Source organism: Triticum urartu, chromosome 4 (assembly GCF_003073215.2).
Source record: "Triticum urartu cultivar G1812 chromosome 4, Tu2.1, whole genome shotgun sequence".
Classification (NCBI taxonomy): domain Eukaryota; kingdom Viridiplantae; phylum Streptophyta; class Magnoliopsida; order Poales; family Poaceae; genus Triticum; species Triticum urartu.
Window position 1 is genome coordinate 598,457,629 of NC_053025.1, and position 16,500 is coordinate 598,474,128.

At 44.0% G+C, this 16,500-nt stretch overlaps 1 protein-coding gene and 1 pseudogene across 1 annotated transcript; both read left to right on the plus strand.

Moving 5' to 3' along the window:
- Window positions 1-6,446, plus strand: LOC125553019 (flap endonuclease 1-B-like). Its single transcript, XM_048716755.1, has 17 exons — window positions 1-160; window positions 279-395; window positions 978-1,036; window positions 1,170-1,229; window positions 1,327-1,380; window positions 1,470-1,518; window positions 1,606-1,653; window positions 1,858-1,923; window positions 2,526-2,576; window positions 2,663-2,782; window positions 2,856-2,940; window positions 3,490-3,568; window positions 4,298-4,406; window positions 4,477-4,533; window positions 4,641-4,690; window positions 4,772-4,820; window positions 5,915-6,446. Exons 1-17 carry the CDS (start codon window positions 149-151, stop codon window positions 6,086-6,088), a joined length of 1,239 nt encoding a protein of 412 aa, XP_048572712.1. The 5' UTR covers window positions 1-148; the 3' UTR covers window positions 6,089-6,446.
- A 144-nt stretch (window positions 6,447-6,590) lies between these two features.
- Window positions 6,591-9,253, plus strand: LOC125553020 (annotated as a pseudogene).
- The last annotated feature ends 7,247 nt before the right edge of the window (window positions 9,254-16,500 follow it).

Here is a 16,500-nt window from a genome sequence, read left to right on the forward strand (position 1 = left end):
TCTAGCCGTCGTCTTCCTCCTGAAAAAAAAGAGAGAGGCCCAAAAAGTCTATTATCCACTTCACCGGCGGCGGGAAGAGGGTCTTGGACAAGCAGCGGCGGGAGCGGAGACGGTCGGAGGTTGCTCGCCGCCGGCCGCCGCCGAAGCAATGGGAATCAAGGTACTCTCCTCCAGTGGGTTTCTGGCTCGCCGCTCCCGTTTTCGCTCGATTGTGGGTTCTCGATGTGACGGCCTCTCCCTCCCTCACTCTCTCTCCGTCTCTGCGCCTCGCGCGCTAGGGTTTGACGAAGCTGCTGGCGGAGCACGCGCCGAGGGCCGCGGTGCAGCGGCGCGTGGAGGACTACCGGGGCCGCGTCATCGCCATCGACGCCAGCCTCAGCATCTACCAGTTCCTGGTGAGTCGCCGTCGTCCGCCGCCCCCCTCCCGCATGTTGTATTCCGTTCCGCCTGGATTCGGGTGGTGCGAGTTGTGCTGCAACCGGATTAGTTCGGAGATGCCATTCTTCCACTCCGGGGAATGGTTCTGCTTCATGCTTGCTGCCGTTGGGCGATTGATTGCGCTTGGGCTGGTTGGTTCACATGGGAGCATTGTGCGTGCCATGACGCCTGCCAAAAGCTTGAGCATATGCCAACACAATTTTCATCTGGTCTATTTTGTGTAGGAGGCAGGTGGTTGCCAGTCGCTAGCAGCAAAACTGCAATGTTGAGAGTGTAAATTAACAGATACAGTAAATTACCATGTGCAAGCTTTCCATATGTCAGTTGGCAAAATGGGATGCTTATAATACTGTTAGTTTTAGCTCTCCTTATGCTGACAAAAGGGGTTTCTTATTAGTAAAACTTACAGAATTCGCTGGTAAACAATTCCATTTGTGCTACTCCTTTGTTTATTGTATTGTAGGAGCATTTGCCAAACCATGTGGTTAGGCCATCTGCTTGCCTTATCTGCCGTATAATACTGCTTCCCATTTCTCTAGGTTGTGGTGGGAAGGAAAGGAACAGAAGTTCTTACCAATGAGGCCGGTGAAGTCACAAGGCCAGTGAAAATTGTTTGCCCATCCATTTGTTTATCTGAAATGTTGTTGAAGTCATGATGTTTATTATTTTTTCTTTGCGGGGCAAGTCATGATGTTTATTAGCTCATATGGTTTTTTATTTCTAAACTGCAGTCATCTGCAAGGCATGTTGAACCGGACTGTAAGATTGCTTGAAGCAGGAATAAAACCTGTGTAAGTTTGATCCATTTCTGTGGCCGGTTGGTCGCTGTTGATTTCTTGCTTACTGTAATTGACACCGACAGGGTTAACTGCTGAACGTTTATGCCAGGTTTGTGTTTGATGGTGAGCCACCTGACCTGAAGAAAAAGGAACTGGCTAAAAGGTATACACTGAACCATTCCATTGCTTCCATTCTTTACTCTCATTGTCTTGTCTCAACACATGCTTTGACATATGTTCACTGCTTATTAGGTCTTTGAAGAGGGATGATGCTTCGAAAGATCTTCATAGTGCTATTGAGGTGACTTGCTCCTTGCCCTCCTCCTTACTCGTCATGCTTCTGTATTTGTTGTGTTGCTGGACCTCTGAGGTGGCAATTGCATTGCAGGTTGGAGATGAAGATTCAGTTGAAAAATTTAGCAAAAGGACTGTGAAGGTAATTGTCCTACAATTTGGGGAAGGACTGAAGGAGGCAATAATTTCGTGTGTATATGTGTAGATTTAATTCGGATAAAGTACCCTAACATTCATTCTGCCAGTTTGAGCTTTGTCTGCAAACTCAGTATCATTGTCTACCATGTTCTGAAGTGGTTCCAACTTCCAAGCACATGCTAAGGTTTTTTGTTCCTTCTCTTTCCAGATCACAAAAGAACACAACGATGGCTGTAAGAGGCTGTTAAGATTGATGGGTGTCCCTATAGTTGAGGTATCATTAATGCTTTAATCCATTGGTTGCTTCAAATATTTTTGTTGTAGTCGCAGATGAGTTAGTTTCCTCATTGATGTGCTTTTTCAATGCTGAGGAGATTTAATGGAACATTCAGAATCTTTTGCATATAAAGAAGTAGTCACCAGGTTTTCACTTCAGAAAAAAGAATCACCTTGCTTGGGAGGCCTTAAATCTGCCTCAAATCTAAGTTCTCTTAAGTGTAGGCTGATAATGTTTTCTCAGTCAAGTGTAGGATTCTAAGTTTTAAGCCTAGAAACTGTTCAGGCATGTTCAGCTTGCAACCTTGTCTATTCAGGTCAGCTTAGGCGTAAAAGAAAGGCTTGACCTTAGCACATGAAAAAATGGGACATTGGATGCATACCACATGAGTAGTGATACCTTGGCAATCAGCAGATGTTCCCCGTGATTTAGGAAATATCACGAAAGGAAAACAAACTGGATTGGGCTCTGCTTCTCATCGAGTGAAATTCTTCTAAATGAACAGCATGCCGTACTAAGATGCAAGCATATTAGCTGGCTTTCATGAGCTTTACTGTTTTATGTATATACCTAATCACTTTGTCTGAATAATTATGCAGGCACCAGGTGAGGCAGAAGCACAGTGCGCATCACTTTGTAAGAACCATAAGGTGCATCAGACAAACGATTTTGGAACAACTCTGTATCTTTATTACCCAAGTAGCATGACTTAACTGTATTTCATTGGGAGTGCCAGGCACATGCTGTCGCTTCAGAGGATATGGACACACTGACTTTCGGTGCTCCAAGGTTTCTTCGCCATGTAACTGACCTTAGTTTTAAGAAATCTCCTGTAACAGAGTTTGAACTGCCAAAGGTAAATTCTTCTAGTTTTTATCTAATGTTTTTTTTTCATCTGAATATCATGGCTACTCTTCACTATTTGACAGGTTTTGGAGGAACTTGGACTAACAATGGGTCAGTTCATCGACTTATGTATTCTTAGTGGATGTGACTACTGCGAGAATATTAAAGGTTTACCTGCATCATATGTTTCCTTACACACTTCTGATATTAGATTGAGTCCACAGTATGATGTAGCTCTTCATGATTTGCTTAAATAGTTGCACGGCTCTGAAAATATTAAAGCTGTTTCTCTTTATTAGTTGCTCATGTCATGCATGGACACAATATACTCAATTCCAAATCTAGCTTCTGCAGAACTGTGGAAGTGTAATGTCTCAGGCTTCAGATTCATAATACTCCCTCCGTCCCAAAATAATTGTCGTTGATTTAGTACAACTTTGTACTAAAGTTGTACTAAATCAACAACACTTATTTTGGGACGGAGGGAGTATATTGTTTGCGTTCACCATATATGATTTAAAATGCATGCTCCTGTCAACTAAAAAGTGAATTAGTGTCAGTTGAATTTTGGTTTTGCTTATATTGCAGCGAAATTGGGTGCTGTTTATGTTGTTTCCATTTTTGAATCTTGACAAATCTTCATTATACATTAACAAAATGGGTCCAAAACCCACAACCATTTTAATGTTTGTCGGACTTTGGTCTTGGTTTGAATAGGTATTGGGGGACAAAGAGCCTTGAAACTCATACGTCAGCATGGTTGCATAGAAGAAGTTGTGCAAAATCTTCACAAGAGGTATGCTTATCCTTGCTAGTGTTTTATGTTGGCAGCAAAATATTAAGACACTCTTTTTGCAGTCCATCTATTTAACTGTGCAATCAAACTCCTCATTGAGAAAACTATGTAATTGAACACTAGGCACACATTTTGAATGATAATAATGATGTTCCAATGTTGTTTTTTCATCTGAGCATGCTAAAACACTGATACAGCCTTTCAATGTAACCATGCGGCCACTGTGTCCATCAACATACATCCTAAACAGCTTCTGTCACCATCCTGCACTCTCGAACTACTCCTGTTGCCATTTCGTGGTGCTTCATGAGCTATGTTCTGGTGCTATGCCACTGTGGTGTTCCTGCATATGTCATGCCACCGTATCGCTCCTGTGCTGCCGTTCTCTCTGACCCTGCCTTGTGCTGTTTGCATCCAACCCCAGATTCATGGCGTCAATGGGGCTGATTTGTCCGGTATCTGGCATGTCTTGACTTTTGATGACTAGTTTGTGATGAATGCACTGTAGTTTTTTATATAACATAACATTTCGGTGGGCAATTGTTTATTACTCCTGATGTCAAGGTGGTAGTTAATTCTCAGTTTTGTCGAGGCAATGAAATTTAAATTTTGACCAGAACTTTGAATTTCTCGGGCTTTGCAGTAGACAACTATGTCTAGTTTTGACAAGGTACTCCCAAGTAATCTAGAAATGTTAGGTTTTACTTAACACACTCATATGATCCATAGGTACACTGTTCCAGAAGATTGGCCTTACCAGGAAGTTCGGACCTTGTTTAAGCAACCTAATGTTTGTACAGAAATTCCAGATTTCCAGTGGACCTCAGCAGACAAAGAGGTTATGCTTGATAACTCATATCATACGGTCCATATTTTTCCACAAGCTGATAGTTGCTTTCTGTTTCCAGGGCCTTGTGAATTTTCTGGCATTTGAAAACAGTTTCAGTTCTGATCGAGTGGAAAAGGCATGAATGCATCTTTATTTCATCTGAGCACTCTTATTTAATCTCTTGTAATTTGAATTATAAAATTGTTGATTTGTTGACACAATGTTTGTATGTTTATTCATTAGGCAGTAGAAAAGATAAAGGCTGCTAGCGATAAATATTCCCCAGCAGGGCGGTAAGTGTAATCTGCCTTGTATCTCATGGATAAACTCATAAAGATTGATGCACCTATAAGATAATTATTTTATTGTATCAGAGCGAAGCTTTTGACACCAGTAGCTAACCTATCAGGATCTACAGAGAAGGTATGGTGCTAGTCCCCTAGACTTATTATTTGTCTCACATGGTTCAAATTGACTTCCCTTCCTTCTTAGTAGGGTAGTTTCACATTTTTTACAGAAAAAATAATGCATCATAAATCTCTCTTCTCTCTCTCTCTCTCTCTCATATACAATATTACATACTGCTTTAGTATCTACAGTCCGTGGAAGTTACCACTGGATGTGTCCATTATGAATGGTTTTATGAAAACATGTCGGCAAATTAGTTTGAGCAACTGCTTCATCCCTTTTTGTTTCCTTCCTTGCGGCCCATTATTATTTGCATTCAAGTGAGCCCTCTCTGTAGATGGACTCGCGGCACAGTGAAATAGGTGTTCATGAATGGGGCAAATACCGCTCAGGGTGAGCAAGCCCATGAAGATGGGATACTATAATACAGAGAAATGTACCATTAACTGAGGGTGAAAAGTTCCGATGGGAGAAGCTAAATTCTTCTTGCTTTGGTAATAAGATGTCCTTTTGAAACCGAAACCGTAATAAGTGTTGAGCCTCTTTTATCTAGTGTCCCAAACAATAATAGCCAATTCAGACTCATGTATATCTGCTAAGACACTTTAGAATTGAACAATTGATCCCGCAATTTTTGTTTTTGTTTGAACAATTGAAGGCTAACAATTAAATGCCGCACAAAGTAACAATAGTGCAGACAAAATGTATCTATCCGTGAATTGGGCTCCGCTCACACATGCGGTGTTCTTATCCACGATCCCATGTGGTTAACCTGCTGTGCACTGGCCTGGCTTACCCACACAGAGGCATGCAGCCAACTCCATGACACCTCGCAGATTATTTATGCAACTTTGATGGACACAAGTTCTCAGTTGGTAGATTGTCTCTTCAGATATTTGTTTTCTTCAAGTATTCATCATTTCTTCTGGCGTGGAGTAGCTGAGTGTTGGGTTATTACCTAATTTTCTTTCTGATTTTTCTGGGCATGTTTTGAATTTTATGTGGTTGGATAGGAATATATTGATATCCAGTCGTGTACAATTCTGAAAACCAAGAAGCACTGTAATGCTGATCCTTATCTTATCCGCTCGTATTTTACTGGATAACAGGAATCCAAGTGCGTTTTAGGTGCTTCAGGACAAGGTCTGAGGAGCAGGACTGCTATACAAGTATGCAGTAGCTCAAGCTCTGGTTTCAGATATGGTAGTTCTAGTTCAAAGCCATTGGTGCTGGGAAGGCAATCAGGAGTTCATGTGAAGCCCCCCACCTTTTCTTTCATCTAAATCTGGAGTTGCTTTGGTTCTCAAGGTTACCTAGTGAAGCTGTGGCCAAGCTACAGGAAGAATAGATGGCCACTTGGAATATGTCAAGTGAATGCTATGGTTGTAATTTAGGCTTGTCTTGTAATCTAGAAAATTAGCTTCAATGCTTCAACTTATTCACTTCTAACGCTGCTTCCTGCTAGAGTGTCGCATGGTGGCCAGCAAGTATTTGGTCGCCTTTTGGCTATAATATGGAAAATTGTCAGCGAGCCGGTGTTTTCGCTGAAAAAAATATACATATACCCCTTGCATTATCCTGAACTGGAGTATATGTTTTGTTAAAATGCGTGCTATGTTGATCATATAGGTTTTCAGATTCTGCACGATCTTTTCATGGAGCAGAGGTTGTACAGTAGCCTTCCATGGTCATGATATTCAGAAAATCTGAGAAGTATCATTTGAACCGCAAAACTGGAACGTATCTTTGATGTTGGCTGTGCCATTTGGGTTATTATTGGATTCTTAACAAGTGGAGCCTTGGAAATCCTGATGACATCCGTGCCATTTGGTTATGCCACATGATATGCTCAAATATGTATTAAGTTGGAGCCTTGGAGATGTCTGATTTGCCATATCTTATATTCTTGTTCTGTCCCATTCTGTATGACTTCAACATAGGCGGCTGGGAAACAACTACACTTGGAAGGGTACCAATCACCGCCAAGTGGGTATATTCCTCATGTATGCAAAAATCCAGGGTATTTGATACAGATGCTGTAATATTCTCTGGTTCTTCCAACTCGTGCTAAATATTCTCATGCCACTTTTGTAGGAACCGGGAGGTTCTGGCTTGTGGGCACATGAGAGCCTTGAGATTTGAACACTAACCTGTTTTCTTCTGTAGGAAAGTGGCATCCTTGACCTGATGGAAAGTTGGAGACAGACATCAAATTGGCTGCGGATCATTCTGAATGCTGGATTTCATGCCATCAGTCTACCAAAGCATCTGAGCATCTGTTCTGTTCTGTATGTTACCAACTTGGCCTGCTGCTATAAATATAGCACCAAATCTACCAGGTTCAACACCATTCATTGCCTCATTGAAAGCCTTCCATTGTTTATTGTCGCAAGGTAACCGACTCTTTTGGCTTTCTGCAAGTGTTTTTATTTTCTTTATTCATATGTTCGCTGGAGCCAGTATATGTTCAGGCTAATCATGCTGGATTGAGGTGTCATGGTAGATGTATTAACACTTAGGTAATATCAGAAATTCAGAATATACCTTCCACTGGGTGTGAATAATATAGTGAGATGTACATTACAATGTCTATGTCAGATGTTAGTACCAAAGTTCAGCCATTAAAATATTTTTGCTGAGTTGTCTGATTTTAGAGCCAAGAGAATGTCTGCCGTGCTTGTTTTATACCTGGCACACTACATAATTTATTTTAGTTAATCTTCTGGGGAATATGTTATTGCTTTCTCATGAACTGCTTATTGTTCTTTCAGGTTGCTATCTGATTGTGTTATTTCATTTAGCAACTGCCTCTGCTTTTGACTGTAGAAGATGGCTGCTATTGTTGAAGGTCCCACTCCTAAGTATGAGTGCTTGCTATTTGGTATGTACCGTGCTTTTATAAATCTGAAGAGTTGTTTGTTTAAATTATTTGTTCTTATTGTTTTGTACACTCCAGTAAAAGCTGTTCACTATTTGCGACTGCAGATTTGGATGATACACTGTATCCTCTTAGTGCTGGCATCAATCTTGCTTGCCGCAAAAATATTCAAGGTGTGAATAATAAGTCATTTTTTCAGTATCTTCCTACTTTATGAATCGTTATGTTTTTATAAATGATTGGAGAGATTAACTTTGAAATTTTGGCTACCAGATTACATGCGTGACCATCTGCAAATTGAAGAAAGCCAGATTGCAGAGACGTGCCTGAAACTTTACAGGGAATATGGCAGCACAATGGCTGGTCTTAAGGTACAATTTGTATTCATTTATTGTTTTCCACGGAAGAGCTTATGTTTTCCTCCTAATCATACGTCTGTTAATTCTCTGCAGGCACTAGGTTACGAGTTTGACAACGATGAATTTCATGCAAATGTTCATGGTAGACTGCCATATGATAATCTGAGGCCTGACCCTGTTTTGAGGACCCTTCTACTTTCCATTCCGCGGAGAAAAATAGTAAGCGAATTTACCACAGTTTATTTGCTCTTGTAATTTAAAACATAACACCTTGCATTAGCAATTAATTTGGAAAAACTTGCTTGTTGTAGATATTTACAAATTCGGATAAGGTTCACGCGGAGGAGGTTCTGGGCAGGTTGGGTTTGCAGGATTGCTTTGAGGGCGTGATATGCTTTGAGACACTGAACCCACCACCAGCCATGCCGGAGGATCCTATGGCGCTCTCTGGTGAACCGTCTTCCGACGTGGATGATCTCTACGGATCGGATGGCAGACCTAAATCACCCATCCTGTGCAAACCCACCATTGAATCCATGGAAGCCGCAATTCGGATTGCAAATGTCAATCCCAACAAGACGGTATGAAACAACCCCTATTAGTACATGGCCAAGACCACCCCCTAACAACAATAACAACCTGATAGTTTTTATTTCAAATCATCAGATCTTCTTCAATGATAGCATCCGGGACATCGCTTCAGGAAAGGCTGCGGGCTTCTACACCGTGATTGTAAGATCGCGTCACGCATAATTCCAAACTAGACGTGCTTCCACGTCCAGGGAAAATGTTACACCTGTAACTCTTGTGAATTTGCTGCAGGTTGGCAGGTCAACACTCGTTCCAGGGGCTGATCATGCACTGGAGAGCATCCACAACATCAAGGAGGCGTTGCCGAGATATGGGAAGTCCACGACTGGTCAGAATCTGATGCTGTTCCTGCTTCTGCTGCGGTAGAAACATCAGTTATTGCTTAATGTTGTGTTCCCAATGGATTGGCTACCATCGGAGAATGGAATGTTGCATCACAGGTGCCAAGCATGGACCTGTTTAACAAAGAGTAGCATTGTATTCTCGACCTTCATACGCTGATACACCTCAGAAATGCCGCCTCTCCGGTGAAGGGTGAAAAAGGTACCAGAGTATCCCCAAAAAGTACAAGAGTAAACATATATTTTCATATGGGCAATAGACTTGAATGTCAATAAACACTTTTTTGCTTGTTGCAAAACCCACTTGCTTGCATGTAATGCTATCTTGAAACAAATGCCTCAACGGTTAAAGGGAACATGGGGGTCATAGTGGCCATCTTCTCTCCATCAAGAAAAGTAAGAGGAAATTTATATCTGGTAAATCAACAGTTCGATGACCATCCAACATACTCCCTCTGTAAACTAATATATGAGCGTTTAGATCACTAGTGAGAATAGGGAATAGGTTCCAGGCTTCCAGCACGTTAAGCATGAGATGAGAAAGAGTCTACAGCTTGCATCCTCTCCACAGATAATATTCTTGCTGCACCAAGGAGCATTTCTTATCTGGAAGAAACAAAGCCCATATGATTTTAATCATGCCCGGCAACCACTCTGGAACGGCCACCTTGCATCTAGGACGTACGCCAAACCAGTTCACCATAAGTGTTATAAATAAAGCAATCAACCGAAGGATACACCAAACATATATTGCTGATTTTCGTGACACAATCTTCAATGCCACTTTGTTGAATGCCATACACCAGCTTGATGGTCATTCTTTTAAGCACCGGCGCCCATCTGAATATAGGAGTATTTGTGATGGAGTCAATCTCAGTGTCTTCTCTGAAGTTGTTGATTTCTACTTCTTCAAGAAGAGTCAAGGAGATACTTTGGCTCCTCCAGTTCTTGGGCTCATCACAAAGACAATTTTCATGAAATTTTGATGTTTGTGACTTCTAGAACATGAAAAACGTTAGAATGCATTTTGAACAAGTAAGTATGTGTAAGATATATAAGCAGCATGGAGAAATACCTGGCACCATGCTGGTAGTATAACCTTAAGCCCCTGTATAGCTGTTCGAATTGATAAGTAAATAGGCAGTTTTTCGATTAAATTAATCCATGAATAAATCATGAGCATGACATGGACAACATTGATAACACACTGATTACGATCTAACAGAGCATGTACTACGCACATAGTAGAAACATCTACGCATATCGCTAGTACTGCTACAACAGAAAGAAAACACAAGAGGGATAAGCGATGTATACCCTCCAATCGGCCACGCGGTGGCGGTTGCGGTGACAGCAGCCGCGGCATCCTCGGCGGCCTTCTTGTCGGCCTCAGCCTTCTCAGCGGCGGCACGGTCGGCGTCGGTCGACATGGTGATGACGAAGGTGGTGCGGACGTAGATGAACAGAAGCGAGCAGTCGCGTAGTCGCTACCCAAAAACCTAATCGCCCCTCTCCCGTACAGGATCTGGAGAGGCGGGGTTTCGGAGGCCTGCTCTCCCGTCAACCGTGTACGCGGTGAACGGGATGGAGTCGCCGACGGCAGCAGCAGCAGAGGAACGACGTGGGCGTGAAAGCGGAGATGGAGATGCGTTTTGTTTTTCGCGGCGGCTAGGGTTGGCAGTGCCCCACATATATATGTGCGACCGCGCGTGGAGAGACGTGGGATGAACCCACGTCCAAGTCGGTAGCCCATGATCCGACGTCTCAGATCGTGGCCCTACCTGTCAAAGACTCTCCGTTCCTGACCGGCAAAAAGAAGCACATAGGAGTGAGCTCGGCTCGGCTCAACCCGCGGCGCGTCGCGTCGCGTCGTGACGAGGCGTGGCGAGGCGAGCGGAGGAGGAGGAGTGCGCGAGGGCCTCATCTCTTCTCAAGCTCCAATAGCATGAGGGAGAGAATCCCTTATAAACCACTCCAACTCTCCTTCTACTTCCGGGATGGGACTAAACTTCCCACCACCTTGTCATGCCACCTACATGGGCCCTTAGAGATTAAATCTGAAATTGTCATATGGGCTCTAGGCCCATCTCATATTTCAACAATCCCCCACCAGATCTCAGGGGCCCACTTTGTCCTTGTTTGTCCTTTGTTCCAAACGCTGTTTTGATATACCAGCATCTCAGTGGAGACCGATTAAGGTTGAGCTCCACCTAGACCAAGTAGTTACACTCCTTCACAACTGAACAATGGACTATGCCTTGAATTGTCAGTTTGGCGTCAAGAAGTTTCACCACAAGTCTCACTGATACGAGGCTGCCGAAGGCCGACCCCTCGGGTGGAGCATATTAGTCACACTCCTGGCCTGTTCATGAGCTTGCTAGAGATCACCCCAATCTCATAGACTGTGACAGCAGTCGGGCTCATATAGGTGTGTTCCTCCAAAGATCGCTCTGTAGGATAGCATCTTGCTTATACATATAAGCCTTGGAACACATTAAGACAATAGTCATCCTTCCATACAATTTCCGAGAGTATTGCATCTCCAACGGAGTGTTAGTAAAGTTACTCTCCTCAGTTCACCATGGCTTGTTTTCCCAGGTCCTACTTCACGGGATCTCCGATCACATAGGTTGGGTTACTACACTGGCAACTCATGTGGGTCTCATACCCATCTCCCTTGATGCGTATCTATCACAACACGTGATAGCCCTTTAGTAAAGGGATCTGCCAGATTCTTAGCCGTTTGAATATAATCCAACGCTATCACTCCGGAGTTCTCAATTTTCTGACAGCTTTCAATCTCATTCTTATGTGTTTGTTGGACTTCATGTTGTCCTTTGAACTCTTCACCTTGACAATAACTGTTTGATTGTCACAGTTCATAAGGATGGCCGGAACCTTATCAACCACTGGCAAGTCCATCAACAGATCTCGAAGCCATTCTGCTTCGCCACCCGATGTGTCTAATGCTGTTAATTCTGCTTCCATTGTCGATCTTGTTAAGATCGTTTGCTTGCAAGACTTCCAGGAAACAGCACCACCTCCAAGAGTAAACATATACCCAGTTGTGGCCTTCATCTCATCAGCATCAGAGATCCAATTCGCATCACTATACCCTTCAAGTACCGACGGGTATCCGGTATAGTGAAGTCCATAGTTCATAGTACCTTTCAGATAGCGCATAACTCTCTCAACAGCACGCCAATGTACATCACCCGGTTTGGAAACAAACGGCTCAGTTTGCTAATAGTTGCTAATAGCAAATGCGATGTCAGGCCTCGTTGCGCTCGCTAGATACTGGAGTGAACCAACAATCCGAGAGTATCTCAATTGATCTATAGCTGTGCCTTTAGACTTTCGAATCAGCACACTAGAATCATATAGTGTTTGAGATGGTTTGCAGTCCGAATATCCTAAGCGACTCAACACCTTCTCAACATAATGGGATTGCAGAAGTGTAATCCCACCCTCATCATCTCTCAATAGCTTGATGTTCAAGATAACATCAGCCACTCCAAGGTCCTTCATCTTAAAGTTCTGAGATAGGAAAGACTTAACCTCCTTGATCAACTTGAGATTAGTCCCAAATATCAGTATGTCATCAACATACAAACACAGTATAACTCCTTCGCCCCCACCATAGCGATAGTATACACATTTGTCGGCCTCATTAACAACAAAGCCAACAGATGTCAACGTTTCATTAAACTTGCCATGCCATTGCTTAGGCGCTTGTCTCAGGCCATACAAAAATTTCACCAACTTACACACCTTTCCTTCCTGACCATCCATCACAAAGCCATCAGGCTGTTGCATATAGATTTCCTCCTTTAGCTCTCCGTTCAGAAAAGCCGTCTTAACATCCATCTGATGAATGAGAAGGCCATGTGAGGCCGCCAGCGAGAGTAATACTCGAATGGTGGTCAGTCTGGCCACAGGTGAATAAGTGTCGAAGAAATCTTCTTCTTCTTTCTGGGCGTAGCCCTTGGCCACAAGCCTAGCCTTGTACTTTTCTATCGTACCGTCGGGCCTAAGCTTCTTCTTGAACACCCACTTGCATCCCAATGGTTTGCAACCATAAGAACATTCAGTAAGCTCCCAAGTCCCGTTAGCCATGATGGAATCCATCTCGCTACGGACCGCATCCTTCCAGTAGTCAGCTTCTGGAGATGCATACGCTTCTGAAATAGAAGTGGAATTATCCTCCACGAGGTATATGACGAAATCATCACCAAAGGTCTTTAAAGTCCTTTGTCTCTTGCCCCTACCAAGGGTTTCCTCATTATCCTCCTCAGGATTTTCATCATGTGTTTGATTATAATATTCCATCGGAATGGCAGGTTCAGGAGTCTCCTCAGATTCCTGTCTAGAAGTGCTTTGTACATCTCTCATGGGGAAAAATGTCCTCAAAGAATGTAGCATCTTTAGACTCCATAATTGTACCGACCTTCATGTCAGGTACCTCAGATTTCACTACTAGAAATCTATAGCCAACACTATTCATAGCATAGCCCAAATTAACACAGTCCACAGTCTTTGGTCCAAGCTTACGCTTTTTGGGGATCGGCACATTAACTTTCGCCAAGCAGCCCCAAGTACGTAAGTACGAGAGTGTTGTCCTTCTCCCGGTCCACTTCTCGTAAGGAGTGATCTCGTTATCCTTTGTTGAAACTTTATTCAGGACATGACATGATGTCATTATAGCCTCCCCCCACCATGCCTTGGATAAACCCGACATATCTAACATGACGTTAACCAAATCAGTTAGAGTATGGTTTTTCCGCTCGGCAACCCCGTTTGACTGGGGTGAGTAGGGAGGCGTCCTCTCGTGAATAATGCCGTGTTTCGCACAAAAGGCATCAAACTCTTTCGAGAAGTACTCTCCACCACGATCTGATCGGGCTCGTTTAATTTTCTTTTCAAGTTGATTCTCAACTTCTGCCTTATAGATTTTGAAGTAGTGTAGAACCTCATCTTTAGTATTTAACAGATACACATAGCAATATCTAGTGGAATCATCTATCAAAGTCATGACATATTTCTTTCCACCTTTAGTCAACACACCATTCATCTCACAACGATCAGATGTATGAGTTCTAGTGGCGCCAAGTGTCTCTCCTCTGCTGCCTTGTGAGGCTTGCGAGGTTGCTTAGATTGCACACACGAATGGCACTTAGAACCTTTGGCTAAAGTGAAACTCGGGATTAAATTTGATTTTACTAGCCGCGTCATAACGCCGAAACTAATGTGACAAAGACGTGAATGCCAGACTTCAGATTCATTAACACTCCAATGAATATTGTTCATGGCTTTATTGCATAGGTCTGCAAGAGAAAGGCGGAGCATGCCTCCGCATTCATAACCCTTTCCAACAAATAGTCCATATTTCGTAACAACTAATTTATTAGACTCGAATACCAACTTAAATCCTTCTCTACATAGAAGGGAGCCACTAACGAGGTTCTTCTTGATGGCGGGGACATGCTGCACGTTCTTCAGCTGCACGATCCTTCCCGAAGTAAACTTCAGATCGACCGTACCAACACCAAGAACAGAAGCACTCGCGCCATTCCCCATCAGTACGGACCCGTGACCCGTGGCCTGGTAAGAAGAAAACAATGAAATGTCAGCACACACATGAACACTGCACCTGTGTCGACCCACCAATCGGTGGACGGCCAAACTGAAAATACAGCAAATAAATTACCATACCCAGATGCACCACTCTCATTATTACTCACAATCATATTGACAGACTTGAAATCCTGCCCTTGCTTCTTGTACTTGTTTGGGCACTTGTTGGCCCAATGTTCAACCGAACCACAAGTAAAGCAGCCCTCATCCTTCTTGTTCTTCTTGAAGGTCTTCTTACCCTTCTTTTTAAAGTCGGCACTCTGTTGGACAACGTTCTTTCCCTTGGGCTTGTGGGAATTGGAGTTCTTCTGATGCACCATATTGGCCACAGAAGTTCCTTCGACCCCTTTTTCGTGCAAGTCCTTTGCCCTTGAATTCTGCTCAACACTCAGATGGCCAATGACATCCTCCACAGAGAATTCATGCCTCTGATGTTTCAGAGTGGTGGCAAAGTTCCTCCAGGAATTGGGGAGCTTAGCGATTATGCAGCCCGCGACAAACTTGCCCGGTAACTCGCACTTAAGAAGCTCAAGCTACTTAACAATGCATATTATCTCATGAGCCTGCTCCAATACAGGACGGTTTTCAACCATCTTGTAATAGTGAAACCGCTCTATAATACACATCTCGCTCCCTGCATCGGCAGCCCCAAACTTAGATTCGAGCGCCTCCCACAAGTCCTTGGCAGACCGCACATGCAAATATGCGTCAACCAGCTTATCTCCAATCACGCTCAGAACTGCCCCGAGGAACACGACAGTGGCCTCCTTGAATGCCTTCTCCTGTTCAGGAGCGATCGCTTCTGTGGGAGTCACACCGGCGACCCAGAACACGTTCATGGCCGTGAGCCATAAGGTGGTTTTAGTCTGCCAACGCTTAAAGTACGTCCCCGTAAACGGGGACGGTTTCAGTGCAGCAGCAAAACTAGAATTCAAAAAACTCCTACACAAATTAGGTTTTTGGATTGATAAGTAAATAGGCAGTTTTTTGATTAAATTAATCCATGAATAAATCATGAGCATGACATGGACAACATTGATAACACACTGATTACGATCTAATAGAGCATGTACTACGCACATAGTAGAAACATCTACGCATATCGCTAGTACTGCTACAACGGAAAGAAACACGAGAGGGATAAGCGATGTATACCCTCCAATCGGCCACGCGGTGGCGGTTGCGGTGACAGCAGCCGCGGCATCCTCGGCGGCCTTCTTGTCGGCCTCAGCCTTCTCAGCGGCGGCACGGTCGGCGTCGGTCGACATGGTGATGACGAAGGTGGTGCGGACGTAGATGAACAGAAGCGAGCAGTCGCGTAGTCGCTACCCAAAAACCTAATCGCCCCTCTCCCGTACAGGATCCGGAGAGGCGGGGGTTCGGAGGCCTGCTCTCCCGTCAACCGTGTACGCGGTGAACGGGATGGAGTCGCCGACGGCAGCAGCAGCAGAGGAACGACGTGGGCGTGGAAGCGGAGATGGAGATGCGTTTTGTTTTTCGCGGCGGCTAGGGTTGGCAGTGCCCCACATATATATGTGCGGCCGCGCGTGGAGAGACGTGGGCTGAACCCACATCCAAGTCGGTAGCCCATGATCCGACGTTTCAGATCGTGGCCCTATCTGTCAAAGACTCTACCGACATCTCAGACTGTGGCCCTACCTGTCAAAGACTCTCCATTCCTGACCGGCAAAAAGAAGCGCATAGGAGTGAGCTCGGCTCAATCCCACAACCCGCGGCGCGGCGGGACGAGGCGGAATGCGCGAGGGCCTCATCTCTTCTCAAGCTCCAATAGCATGAGGGAGAGAATCCCTTATAAACCACTCCAACTTTCCTTCCACTTCCGGGGTGGGACTAAACTTCCCACCACCTTGTCATGCCACCTACATGGACCC

Coding starts and splice junctions, on each gene's coding strand:
- LOC125553019 (XM_048716755.1), top strand. Junction 1,654..1,857: donor TTAGCAAAAGGACTGTGAAG/GTAATTGTCCTA, acceptor TTCTCTTTCCAG/ATCACAAAAGAACACAACGA. Junction 4,821..5,914: donor TATCAGGATCTACAGAGAAG/GTATGGTGCTAG, acceptor ACTGGATAACAG/GAATCCAAGTGCGTTTTAGG.